General features: G+C 37.0%; 2 protein-coding genes across 5 annotated transcripts in view; both read left to right on the top strand.

The window, feature by feature from the left end:
* Positions 1–4,591, top strand: part of slc35h1 (solute carrier family 35 member H1) — an 8,678-nt gene extending 4,087 nt beyond the window's left edge. The window contains exons 6-10 of the mRNA XM_007571288.2: positions 688–856; positions 965–1,048; positions 1,525–1,700; positions 2,629–2,758; positions 3,285–4,591. Of these exons, the coding sequence (XP_007571350.1) occupies positions 688–856; positions 965–1,048; positions 1,525–1,700; positions 2,629–2,758; positions 3,285–3,430 (705 nt within the window). The 3' untranslated portion in view covers positions 3,431–4,591. The remainder of the gene's footprint in view (positions 1–687; positions 857–964; positions 1,049–1,524; positions 1,701–2,628; positions 2,759–3,284) is intronic.
* An 851-nt stretch (positions 4,592–5,442) lies between these two features.
* The window catches only part of LOC103151306 (collagen alpha-1(XX) chain-like), a 39,030-nt gene continuing 30,903 nt past the window's right edge, over positions 5,443–13,569 (top strand). Inside the window, exons 1-5 of one of the 4 annotated variants that reach the window (XM_016681366.1) lie at positions 5,443–5,783; positions 5,886–5,940; positions 10,609–10,719; positions 11,802–11,906; positions 12,791–12,934. In XM_016681366.1, the coding sequence (XP_016536852.1) occupies positions 10,617–10,719; positions 11,802–11,906; positions 12,791–12,934 (352 nt within the window). In that variant the 5' untranslated portion in view covers positions 5,443–5,783; positions 5,886–5,940; positions 10,609–10,616. Of the gene's footprint in view, positions 5,784–5,866; positions 5,962–10,608; positions 10,720–11,801; positions 11,907–12,790; positions 12,935–13,569 lie in introns of all 4 variants that reach the window. The other 3 variants (XM_016681365.1, XM_007571289.2, XM_016681367.1) reach the window with 3 other exon arrangements.

The raw sequence follows: 13,569 nt of genomic DNA, 5'->3' as shown, positions 1-13,569 counted from the left end.
TGCAATGCATGGAGGCAGTTACTGACCTGCTTCGCAGGTCAGTCACTGCTCTCCTTATGCATTGCTTATGGCAGGCCCCAATAATAATTTACAGCACAATAACAATAGGCCTTCGCAGCGCTTAGCTGCTCGGGCCTAATAATAATAATTCAAAACTACTAGTCTGAAAAGTACTTTTGAATTTTTTTTCTTCAGATTTAAATCTTTTTCTCAGTTTTAAAAGAAATGTAAACAAATTGCATGGCCCTAATTTACCTCCATAAAAAGCTCTGTCTCCTGTTTCAGCTCAGGAAATCCTTTACAAATCCCACAGTACTAGAGTTTTCTTGCATTCAAATTTGACGATGATCAGGGGGAAGACTATTAGAAACCATTAGAAAACATTTTAATGGTCCCAGAAATCTTCATAATGATGGAATATTTTTCCCTCAAATGCCTCCTTTAGTTTTTGGAATTATGCAGTTTCTTCCTTCAATAAGTGTCTGTTTCAAAATGTTACTTGTTTTTTTCCTTTTGGTTCTTAGTACATCAAGTCAATGCTTTATCATTCTGTTAGTACAGAATAATAACAGTCTTCTTTTTACTGAAAAATGGAAGTCTGAGAAAGTCATCAAAACATTTCCAACACACACAAATTCTAATCTCACCACAGCGTCTGTCTGTTCCTTCTTTCCCATTTTTAACCAGAACCCCTTCCTGATCCTCGTGGTCCTGCTGATCTCCAGCGGCCTCTTTATGTTTACATTTGAATCAACTCAGTTCAACATGGAGGGCTTCATCATGGTGCTCTTGGCCTCCTTTATCGGGGGAATCCGCTGGACCCTCACTCAGGTCCTCATGCAGAAAGCGGAGCTGGGTCGGTCTTGAGTCATTTTCAGTATGAAACTATCATTTATTTAGTTTGGAGGTGAATTTTAAAAACACAAAGTCAGCTGAGCTTGTTTGATATTTTGTTCTTTTTCAGGTCTTCAGAATCCCATCGATACCATGTACCACCTCCAGCCTCTCATGTTTCTTGGACTTTTTCCCCTTTTTCTCTACAATGAAGGTGAGCATAGTTAAAGCAACAATATATAACTTTTATCAAAAATCTATTTCTTTGACATATTTGTTAGAACTGTCACCGTGTAACAGGAGACCGATTAGTAAGCAAGATCTCTAATACCATAATTACTTATCTTCTCCAGCATAATATTGTGATCAATGGTATCAAAAGCTTATTTTTAAATCTACAAAATAATGCTTATGTCTATTCTGGCTGACATTTCTTCAAGCATATCCATAATGCAGTTGTTTTTTTGTTGTTTTTTTTTTACAAAACACATACTGATTACTACATAAAATGTTATGTTTATTGATAATTTGATCTAATGTGGTAACAAATAATTTCTCTAAAATGAGCCATGATCCATGCTCTTTCTGATAACATAGCTTGAAGAACAACCTTAAAGAAGAATCCTTCTATTAGGATAAATATTGTAGCGTGTCCACCATCTTTGTCTTGTGTCCGTCCTCTCTCTGCAGCGCTGAGCCTGAGTGCTTCGGAGAAGTTATTCCGGGTGACGGAGCTCTCTCCACTCCTCTATTCCCTCATGACGCTGAGCGCAGGCGGCACGCTGGCCTTCGGGTTGGGCTTTTCTGAGTTCCTCCTCGTCTCCAAAACCTCCAGCCTCACATTGTCGATATCAGGAATCTTTAAGGTCAGGGTGCTTGAAATCCTTGAAAATGTTTGAAATTCAATTAGGTGTTCTCAAGGTTTGGAACTTGCTTCATTTCTGTGTAGATCCTTGAAAATAACTGATATTCTGAACTGATATTCAAACTGAACAGTTTTGTAATAAAGTGCAGTCTAACATTTGATTAAAAGCCTAAATCTGGAAAATGTAATTTACGGCTGAAAACAGATATTTTTATAAACTTAATCAAAAGGTTTGTAAAAAAATAAACCTTTTGACTTAATTTCTCATTGTATGAAATGAAATCAGACTAAACCTTTCTTGTTTTAAGTTGGATAGAATCACTAAAATTATTTCTATTTGCTAAATGCCAGAAAACTTAGCAAGAACATTTTATTTTAGATTTTTTGTAACATTCTGTGTATATTGTGGTTTACAATTTAATTTGAGAATGGAGATCATTTACCTTAACATCATTTGCTTGGACTGTCTTAATGTCGTGAATATTTTTTACTCTTAACGGCTCAATGACGTATTGATCTGTGTAATGATCAATAAGTTTAATACATTAAATATTCTTTAACAATTTTTAACACATTAAACGACTTTATTAAAATTAGGGGATTTCTTTGTTAAATTAGTGTTATGTTCTCAGACTAGTCGGATTGACAGGTTGTGTGTGAGAGCGAGACGTCTCTAAACGTAAAATTTTGTTGCATTTTAGTTTAACTCGTATGAAAGTGAATTAGGGCCATTGGGAAAAAAAAAAGAATTTAGACTTTAAGTTCAGTTTTACAGGAGCTTTACTGTTTAATAGTGCATCCATCTGTCAAAATAACCCAAGAGGTGCAGCAACGTTGCTGTTTTCTCTTGTTCTTCTGACCTACTGTGGTTTCTGGTCTTCCAGCTGTAATCTAACCCATTTGTATTTATCGCTTGTTGTTTCCTGTAGGAGGTTTGTACGCTGCTTTTGGCAGCATCTCTGATGGGAGACAGAATGAGCAAACTGAACTGGCTGGGGTTCGCAGTGTGTCTCTGTGGGATTTCTTTACACGTGGGACTCAAAACATACTATTCCAAAAGTAAGTATGTAAAAGACGTTACCTTCCATGCCTGGTCCAGTCTGATGTTTCCCTCTTCCCCCACCTCCTACATCCCTGCAGGATCAATGATCCATGGCATCTCCTAGATTTTAATTTAATATCCATTTTTAATGTCCAAAATTATTCTGATGAACATCCACAACATGTACTGAGCTTTAAAACTGTTGCTTCTATGTACCAATTTCATGCAGGTCATGGTTTTATTCAGATCTTAATAGTCCAACTAGAAAACACCCTCAAGTGTTTTATTTCTGTAATCTAGTGAAGATTTTTCCGTTCATTATTGATTTTTCAACATGCCATTTTTTAATGAAAAAAAAGGAAATTGTTTTATCTTCAGAATTGATGCGCCTTTTACATTGTTTACATTTTGAGAAATGCCTCCCATTTCCAATCAAAAAGAAACTCTTTGATTATGTAAATTTAAAATCAAATTCTGCCAAAGGTATGAATAATTTTCCCTTTTTGAAATGCGTCTGACCCATGTTGTTTTTCTCCCCATCAGATAAGGTTCCTTCTATTCGGCAGCTCAGCAGTAAAGGTTCAGAGCTGCAGTTGCCATTACTTCGGCAGAACGGAGATAAATGTGAGGATTCAGCTGCTGATGACTATGACGATGAAGAGGAGGAGCAAGAAATCTCACTGCATTGACAAAACCCCACTTGCACCCAGCTCATTCCTTAACTTTTACAGAAGCTCTTCCAGCTTCTTCGTTTCTGTTTTCTTCTATCTGAAGGGCTTCAGTGTGACACAAGCCTCTTAGTTTTTTTCTTTTAGTTCTTTTTTGTTGTTGCTTCCTTATCTATACATTTCTCTATGGACTTAAAATGCAACAAAAAGTAAGATATTTTGATATTAAATTGTAGCAAATGCAGTCAAATATGAATTTATAATGTCTGACAGGTGAAGAAACAGTGCTATATCTTTACTCCATCATCTGACACATCAGATGATGGAGTTTTTTTTTCCTTATCCATCAGCCACATTGGAGATATCTTCGATGTTAATCTGATAGTTAGTGGAGAATAAGTTTGGACAAATTTTTATTTTTTTTCCCCTAAAGTTAATGTGTAACATAAATCTACCAATTCTGAAAAAATATTCCTATTAATTCTGGTTCCAATTTTCACATATTCAGTATTTTTATTTTTTAAGGGCTATAATGAATATGATAAAAAAAAAAAAAATTACAGGTTCTTTGATTGAGGTGAAATTTTTGAATCCAACAGAAAATGACTAAATTAGATAATCATCTCTATTTTATGTGTTGTATCATAAAGTTGTCATCCTTTTTCCGATTAATAGGATTAAGAGGATCCTGTGTGTGTTTAAAAGAAGAGTGCTCACAGTTCTTAGTTCTGATGTGTTTTATGGATGTGAGGAAAAATTATTTTTCATTATTCCACTTGATAATTAAGAGAAAGTTAGCCATTTCCTGACTCTGGCCATTGATTGTTGCATCAATATTAATATTTTCCATACAGCTTGACATTAAGCAGCTATCAGATGTCATAGACCTAAATATAATTTCATAGTGTTTATCAGGATACTTTGACCAATATTTAAAACGCTCTGCCTGTAAATTTAAAGCTTGGTTCAATGTTGGTTAGGTTACTAACATTTTCCAGGCTTTTTCTTATATTTCAAAGCTGTGCCTTATTATGAGCTATTTTTGCTAAAGAGTATGTCTGTGATTTGCATAGCTATTTATGAAAAGATTTTGATGTGTATAATTTTCAGTTAAACGAGACTAATGAAAAGGGTGTAAAAATTTACATCTTATTTAAATTTTTAATAAATTTGTTTCAGTCATTTGCTTCTGTGACTCAACATTCAATTGGTCCGTAATGGAGAAGAGGGAGAAGGGCCCATTTCTGCTTCAAGAGGACGGTTTCAAGTATCTGGGCGCCATGTTCAGTGATGAAGTGGGGGCTGCGTGGATGAATAAGCTGCAGCAATTTGACTGATGAGCCAGTCTATTATGGTGAAGAACAAGGCAATATATGCATGATCATGCATATATTGCATGATCATGCTGCTGCTCCATCATTGTCTCCAACCAAATCATGAAATAATTGGATCTTCACATCAGGTGAAGTGGTAGATTGGGGGGTTTGGGGCTAACAAACATGGACTTGCAGATGTTTGCTATAATTCTCTGCATAAAAATCTGAAACTTTAGTTGAAAGTAGATTTTTTTTGTTTGTTTTAGTTTTAGTTTTAGGCAGGGTAGGATAGATAAGCACAAAATGCCCAGGTCCAACGTTTCTGCAGTGAAATCCTTGTCTTCTGGCGTTGAATTTTCTCTGAATAACTACTTTTCTCACTTCCTGTAACAGGTTGCTGTGTTGCAACATAAATGTGTAAGTTGAGATTTACTTCCACATATTTTTGCATTAATTTTGTTGGACCTACGAAATCCTATTTGTTCGTTGCTGTTGGCATGAAGTTTTCAGTTGGGTCAGTACACCCCTTAAACGTACTCTTCATACAAATAAAAATGACAAAAACAAGCAACTGCTTTATGTTTTTAAAGATTTTTATAGCACTAGTGGCCTTTATCCATTAGTAGCTGGACAGAAAGAAGGAGAAAACGTAGCAAACCTCCCAAGGCTGGGAATCGAACTAGGGTCAATCATCGTGAGCACTTACCGCTCCACGCGGTGCGCGTGCTCTACCACTGAGCCGTGTTAATATCAGAATTACAGCTACTTGTTACCGAACCTGTGGTGTTGGCAAGCAAAGTAAAAAGGTTTGGAGCAGAGCCGCGGTTTGAAGCCTGGCTTAGACGTTCTGGGCTGACTTTCTCTGACTTTTTAAAACATTCTTTGGAGAGCCACTCCCATGGCGGAGCGGAGCAGCCGGACGACCCAGCTCCTTCTCCAGTACGGACACGAGGAGAGCTCGTTTCCAGGTTTTGCTGAATCGTTTTGACATCCCCTCCAGTGGAATGCGGTTTGGAGAGTTTCTGACGGAATAACCTGGAATTCGTCGACCTGGCCAGGTAAGACATCACCTGGCAGCTCCCTGAACAAAGAGCAACTAAGATGGTGGGACACCTTTATTTTTTCCCGGACCTTTTTTTAGCTTCTACCGTCTGTTGAAGAGAAGGAAACACCTGAACGGACACCTGCGTGACCGGACAACACTTGAGCTGTAAGGTGAATCCTGGTGGCCTTCAGGTCAGTTGCCTTTTAAGTTTTAATTGTCTACATAGAGTTACATTATTTACATAAGCAGCAGGCTATGAAGTACTCGGTTATTATTGTTGTTTAGCCTCAAACATGAACTAAAACTTATGCTAAGTTGATTTTCTGACTACGCAACATGCAAAACGTCTTAGGTTAACTGGGCCGTGTTTGTCAATTAAAATCCTTAAATTAATGTAAAATAGCATTTGGACTGCAGTTTTAAATAGACCTTTTTTAAATGTTTACTTTTGACCACCTTGTCCGATTCTTAAAGTATAATTGTTTTCAAAAACAATTATAACTTTTTAAATATATTTAACTACTATGAACTGTTTCCTGTAAAGAAACCAATTTGAGCTTTTTTAAAGGTTTTCCCAATTCCCAATTTCCCAATTCTTAAAGTTTCTGGATAGTTTTTCTGTGGGAAAATCTTTTTTTTTTTATCATGACTTCCTTTTGCTGACCATTCTCAGAAGATTTCTTAGAGATAAGTAATTGAGCTAAATCATTCAAGCGTTACAAAGGCCTTTAAGCTCCAGGAATGAACTGGTGTTTAGTCTACTAAGATAGTAGGCCCATGTGCTTTGCAGAACCATTCAAACCTATTGAATCTTTTCACATCTTGTCACAAAGTTCTTTTATTATACTCAAATGCAGTAGAATTCAAAATTGGAAGGAAAATCATAGGTTTTTTTTTAACACGTTTTAAAATGTGGCATACAGTTGTATGCAGTCTGACACTCAATAAAACCCAATTCAGTTGTCTGCCTTCAGAAGTCTTTATGTACTATTGAACCTCCGTCAATATGCAAATCTTCTCTGAAGGCCTCAGAGGTTTGTTAGATAACAGGAGTGAACAAACAGCATCACCAAGACCAAGGAACACAGCAGGCAGATCAGAGAAAAGATTGAGATCGCTCAAGTCTTGATGCCATCATGTATCACGAGGGGAATGGTTGTCCAGGGGAAATGTCGTTTTAGCTTGAGCTATGAATCTGGACCTACTGCATAGTTATTATGGGACTGCTGTCTGCTTCACTTATTATTCCCTTATTACTTGAGGTTTTGCCATATAATCTATCCCTTCCTAAGCTTCGTCACAGCGCTGTGCTGTCTCTGCTGGCTGTTCTCTACTGTCCAGATCTATTTTTAAAAACATGTGCTAAGATGATTTAAAACAACAACAAAAAATCAAGACAAAGACTAAAACAGTAGAAACTTTCCCCAGTAGCATATCACCCACAGCCACTACAACTTTCTTTTAGTTCACGACTTTAGTGTGAGTGAAATATTTAGTTCTCAAACTAAATATTTAGTTAGCAAAATAAATATTTAATTTGGGGCAATATTTCAGTCAGAGTTAAATGTTTAGATTGGAGCTAAATATTTAGTTTACAGATTAAATATTTAGCTTCCTTACTAAATATTTAATTTGTAAGCTCCTTGATTTGTATTTACCCTGTGAATAAAGTATTTAGCTTGGAGCTCTGACATTGTACGTCACCATGAATAACATAGTGAAAATATGACTTTGAGAAATGTACGCAGTCATTTTTTTTATGACAGGCTAAATTTAGCTGAATATTGCTTTTAATTTTTTACTGTGTAACTTTACAAATGTCACCCAGTACTCACAACATGGTTTACTTGACAGAGAGAAAGTTGTTTATCATTTTCCTCTCTCCATTTCGCAGTACCTGGTGTGTGTATTGTCACATAAAATCCAAAGTAAAATGAGTTGAAGTTTGTCCAAAAAAAAAACAAAAAAAACACAAAAAGCGTAAAAAAATAATAATTTTGTATTGACTCTGCTCACAAGTCTGGAATAATTTTTTGCAATCTGAGGCATAATCATGGGTCAGTGAAAGGTCATTACAGTTTTTCAGCTTGAGTTTGCTACACAGTGCTGTTATTCACAGAAAACAATCATCAACAATTCTGAACCAGTTCTGTAAAGGTCATCTGCCTACTACTGCTTTCATTTGACTTCAGTCAGGCTTTTATGAAACTATAAACTCTCTAATCTTCCCAACACTAGTTTGACCTGGTTAGATTTTAAGGTCTTGAGCAATGTTTTTTAATAACTGAATTTTGGCAAAATCATCATATTTAGGCAAGACTTGCAAATGAAAGTTCACAGGAGTGCTGACAGCAACAATATAACAAGTTTGCTTGTTGTATTGTTAGAAATCGTCCCACTGAGAAGGAGGCGTGGTATTTTCATGGGCACTTAAAGTCTTGAGTGTTTGTCCTGTGTATCATTAAGCTGTCTGAAGTTTCAGGGTATGCGATGGGGCAAGCACTGACAAATCTGTAGTCTGAATCCTTTCAAGTAGAGTTCCCATGGGAAAAGCTGACGAGTTGGGTTTTATCCAGGAAACGGCTGATGAGGAAGAACATTTTTGTAAAACTCAAAATCAAATAATAATGGTAGGAGAAAAGCTTGGGGCATTCCTATTTTCTATATTTTGCTTCCAAGATGTTAGACTTTTTTTGTTTTTGTTTTTTAGAATATTTCAAAGTGATCTTGATCAGTATGTTACTTTCTGAGGCATTTTGGTTGAACATTTTTCTCCCATTATCTAAGCAATTTTGTAGGAATGTATTTTTTGTCTCTTATGTTATGACATCTGTCTTCGGGCTAAGTTTAAACCCAGGCAGTTTGCTATTCACACCTAGTAAACTTTACTAAGTTTTTTGATGCAACTTAGCAAAGAACCCATTTTAATTCAATTAATTTGAAAAATATTTTTTGATCCCAAAGGGAAATTAAGTAACTTTGTCATTCTTTAAGACTCGTTGTGAATGGTGATGCTGTGGACAGGAATGTTTTCTGGTAGCAGTCTGTCTTGCAATGAATATGAAAAAGCCTCTTACTGAAGACTGTTACTGCATGACTGTTTATAGCTGTCATGATTGGTAGAGAAAAAAATGTAACAATGCAACTTAACTTAGAAATTAGTTAAAAAGTCACAAAAAAGAAAAAAAAAATAATAATGTAATTCCTAAAACCAATCAAGTCAACATAATTAAAGTCGTAGCAACAGCTTTTATTAGGTGTATTGAACTTGGCGGCTAAAGTTGATGCAACTTAAGTGAGTCAAAGCAACAAGGAATGAAGTTGAGTCAACAATTTTATTATTTTTTTACTGTGTAACGGCTCAGTATCAGAGCTGCAGAGATTATATTTGTCCTGGATGACACCATCAGCTGTTGCCAAGCATTGCTAATCTATCTGTTTTTGCCGCTCCTGTTAAAGTCCTTGTCCTTCCAGCTGCACATTATCTAAACCAGAGCGATAAACCAACTGTCCAAAAAAAAGAAAATGATTTCTCAACTTAAAAACAAAAGCATACAAAAGGAACAAATCTCAGTTAACATAAGAGACCTATTCCAATATTCTGCCACCACAAGCAAAGTAATTATAGAGTGGGATTCTTAAGCATCGTTCAGGTTGCATGTCAGTGCTTTGAAAGATTTTTCCTGTTTTCTGAACACAGGACCTTTCAATGCTGCTTATTGCTGTAGGAGGTTTCTAGTAATGACATGTATCTCTTGTTTGAAAAGAGTCCATTTTCACTTTTTAGAACAGCATTGTTTAGGTACTACAAGTAATCTATAATCTCAAGAACAGCTTATACCTGGTAGCCATAAGGGCCTTAAATGCCCTGTAGTATTATTTTCACCATTTTCGTTATAATCCATGTAATTGATTGCATGGTTCTATAATGACAATAAAGATTGTTATTGTAAAAATGAGCGAGAAATCGGCCAAAGTCCAAAAAAAGATCTGTTGATCAAAATCACATTGAATATGGTAAGTTTTGGTTGGAAGTAATGTACATAAAGGTGGTTTAAAAGATTTTCACAGCACAGAGAGCGCAGTAAGGCAGCACAGAGATCCATAAACAGGGATGTGTGAAGCTATAGGAAGGATGTTTACACCGGAGTCTGTGGCTTCTAAAAGATCATTAAAACCTAAAGGGCAATTTAAGTCATATAGATGGCCTACATTCCAGACTAGACCACCTCAAAAATGTTATGTGCTTCTAAAAAGAACGTTCCTAAGTGTCACCTTCTCCAGACTTTCTGTGATCCAGGTTCGAATCTGTGAGGAAAGTTGCAAAGCTACAGGATTTCAGTGGTTCAACAACCGGAAGAAACACCAACAGTGCAACCACAAGGCAGAAAAAAATCAGCATAAAAACTGTTTTTTTTTCTTTCTTACCTCCTGTTTACATGCAGATAGTATACACCTAAGTCATTGTCATCATCAGCTCATGCTGCAATCAACTAAAAAGTGTAAAATAACACCATCTTTTATTTCTAGAATTGTCCTTTCCAAGGACACATTGAAATTAACTGCAGGACCTAAACTTTTTAAAATCTAACTTCAGATGGACACAAACAGACAGATTTCATTGCCATTACTTATTAAAGAAAGATGAAGTTTCTGTATTTATCAGGTGTCTTAAAAGCACATTTGCTCCATAGAGAGATGGAGAAGTGTGGACTAATATTTCTTTAAATGGTTACAGGAATGTCTGGGAGTCTGGAAATAAATTGAAAGAAGAGACCAAAATTAAAACAAAACAGACTATAAGTAAACTTTGAACATTTATTATTTTATTGTTTCAGGCTCCATCATGTCTTCTCACCTCCTCGCATCCAGACCATCGTCTCTAAGGCTAATGCTGTGTTTCCTGCTCAGTATCTTCCTGCTGCTGTCCTCAGGAGTTCATGGCCAGGGTAATATTCTTTGATCCTTTAAACTTACAAGAAAGTCTAGAAATTTTGATCCCATTTTTAAGTAAATGTACCAATTTTAAGACGTATTTCTGTGTTTAACTGCTTTTTCGACTGTGGAAGCTCTGGAGATGCTCTCGCAAAGAGGAATTCTTTAAAAAATCAAGAAAGTTATGGACAACCCTGACTATTCTCTTCATGAGACTTTCTTTGGAAAACAGAGGGTCTTCAGTCAGAGGCTTATTCAAATTTGCTATAGTACAGACTGCTACAAGAGATCTTTCCTGCCAACAAATAAAGTATTTTTGGAATTTGAAATTTTCAAACAGGTTTTTGTAAGACACAAAATAGAGATGAGGTTTAAATCTTAAATCAGAGCACAGATGCAGTTTTCTTCTGCATGTCTGGAAATGCTATTGTTATTAGAGGCTCTCTTTGAAACCTTGACCCTTTCTCTGCAAAGACCCATCAGATCCCCTGTGGCCCCGCCCCCTTGTCCAAGGATGAAGATGGTCTGCGTAAATCCGAGTCAGAAAGGAGCTGTTGAGTGCTGGAGGTTCACAGATCAGCTGTAAACAGTCTGCTGGGATTCACCATGCTCATGTTTGCTCTCCTCTGTCTTCCTTGTTTCCGCTTTCCCCTCCCTCTATTACACCACTACATGTTACATTCAGTACCCTGTCATACTGTAACTGAGTGACGCTGCTCTGACATGCCCTTTGACCCTCTTGGCGTCCTGTTCCTGTTTCTGCTCCAGTCCAGAGGACAGGGCTTGCTTTGACGGATGGGGGGCAGCTGGAGATGAGGACGGATAGAGGGCAGGACGACAGGGACATGAAAGATACCACTTGTTGGGAAACCCCTGCTGGAAATTATGCAGATGAAGTCAGAACAAGAGAGGGATTTGATTTGTGTAGGAGGAAGTGAGAGGGGCTAGACCGCCATGGGAGAGCGAGAGGAACCAAGATAGCATCCCAGTTTGAGCCTTTGATCTTAAAAAATCCTGAATAATCACCTCAACAACAGACAGAGATCCTTTTTAAATCCTAAATGTTGGTCTTTTCCAAATCTTCGTTACCGCCAAGGTCGTCTGAAGCTGACCGTTCTATCTGAGGACCGATTGCAGATGAAGTGGAAGGAGGCCGATGGTCCCGTTCAAGGATACAAAGTTCGGGTCAGAACAATGTCAGGTGAGAATATTTTCCAAGCTGTGCTAAACTGGTGAAAGTTATAACTTCTAAGATTCCCTAATAAATATATTAGTCTGGAAATAGAGTTGAAACAACCCCTGCTTTATGTTCAGAGGGAAGTATGTTGGACTATCAGAAGTCCAAGCCTTTCTTATGAAGGCATAGGAAAGACTTTAGCCTCTAAGCTAAGAAATGTTGGTGGTATCAACTAACTCACTCACTCTTTGGTTACCTAGCAACAACCTGTTGAGAAATTTGCGCAACAGAAGTTTCAGGTTTCACCACCATGCCTCATAGGCTAACTCAGTGTTTCTCAATTCCGGTCCTCACGCCCCCCCTGCCCTGTATGTTTTAGATGTTTCCCTTCTGCCACACACCTGGGTTCAATATTTTGGTGATTAACATGCCTCTGCAGTACTTGAAGGTCATGCAATTATTTGAATCAGCTGTTCTGGAGTAGAGGCACATCTAAAACATGCAGAGCAGGGGGGCCTGAGGACTGGAATTGAGAAGCACTGGGCTAACTGCTTAAAAATAAATAACGGTGTGAAGTGAAAACTGCGAATAAAACAGGGAAGGTCACGATTGGCAGTATTTCAGATATTTAAAACATAAAACTAATCAATCATTATCAATATTGACAATTATTGATATCGGCTAATTTGAAAGGCTTTTATATTGTGATACATTTTCAGCCATATCGTCCAACCTTTTGTTGGCCTATTACATTAAATACAACAAATTACATTGAAATTTGTGACAATGTGACAGAAGGTAAAAACATTCAAGAGATGTCAATAGTTTTGCGAGGAACTAAGCAGCTTTCACTGTGGATTGAAAGGACAGCAGAATACAGATTGATGAATCATTCATTTTTTTTCTAGAAGAGCAGCAACCAGAGCTGATGCTGACCACCACCCGAGGCCGAGCAACAGTGGCGGGACTGGACTCCAGTCAGGAATACTCCCTCCAAGTCTTCGTTCTGAACGGGACGGCGGAGAAGCTTCTGGCAAAAAGGCGATTTACCTGTAAGAAACTCATCAAATGTGGATTAAATTACAGGATATATTTATTTAGGACCAGCTTTTGAAACATTTTAGAGTAATTTAATAGGATATAATATGTCTAGTTTGAGAGTAGGTCAATTTCATCATACTTTGCTTAAGTTTTAGAACTTTTCTCTTAAAGTCAAGCAAAGATCATCAGGACATCCATTAGTTAATTATCTACTCTACCAAGTGTTCAGCTGTTAGTTCTCTGGTGAGGAACTAACAGCTCCTCACCAAGTGATGAATTCACCTTCATCACTTGAGTTTAATTTCTGTCTTTTGTCTGAATGCTTCACAAGTCAGAATGCAGTTATTTGAATGGACCTTAAAAGGTTTGACATTAGTGATTAGGTTGGGGACTAAAAACAAGGGGTCCACCGACTGCAGTTTTAATATCGGTGGATAAGATTGGCGTCACATCAATCAATCAATCAATCAAATTTTATTTGTATAGCACATTTCAGCAGCAAGGCATTTCAAAGTGCTTTACATAATTAAATTAAAAACAGCATGTGAGGAAGAGAAAGAGATTTAAAAAAAAGATTAAAAAAGACAAAAACAACAAAACCTGTACCCCTTTTAGGACTTCAGTTAAACGTCATTTAACTGGGACT

Source organism: Poecilia formosa, unplaced genomic scaffold (assembly GCF_000485575.1).
Source record: "Poecilia formosa unplaced genomic scaffold, Poecilia_formosa-5.1.2 Scaffold278, whole genome shotgun sequence".
NCBI classification, from domain to species: Eukaryota; Metazoa; Chordata; class Actinopteri; order Cyprinodontiformes; family Poeciliidae; genus Poecilia; species Poecilia formosa.
The sequence above is the reverse complement of the archived record's forward strand: the minus strand, read 5'-3'. Positions and strand labels throughout refer to the sequence as shown.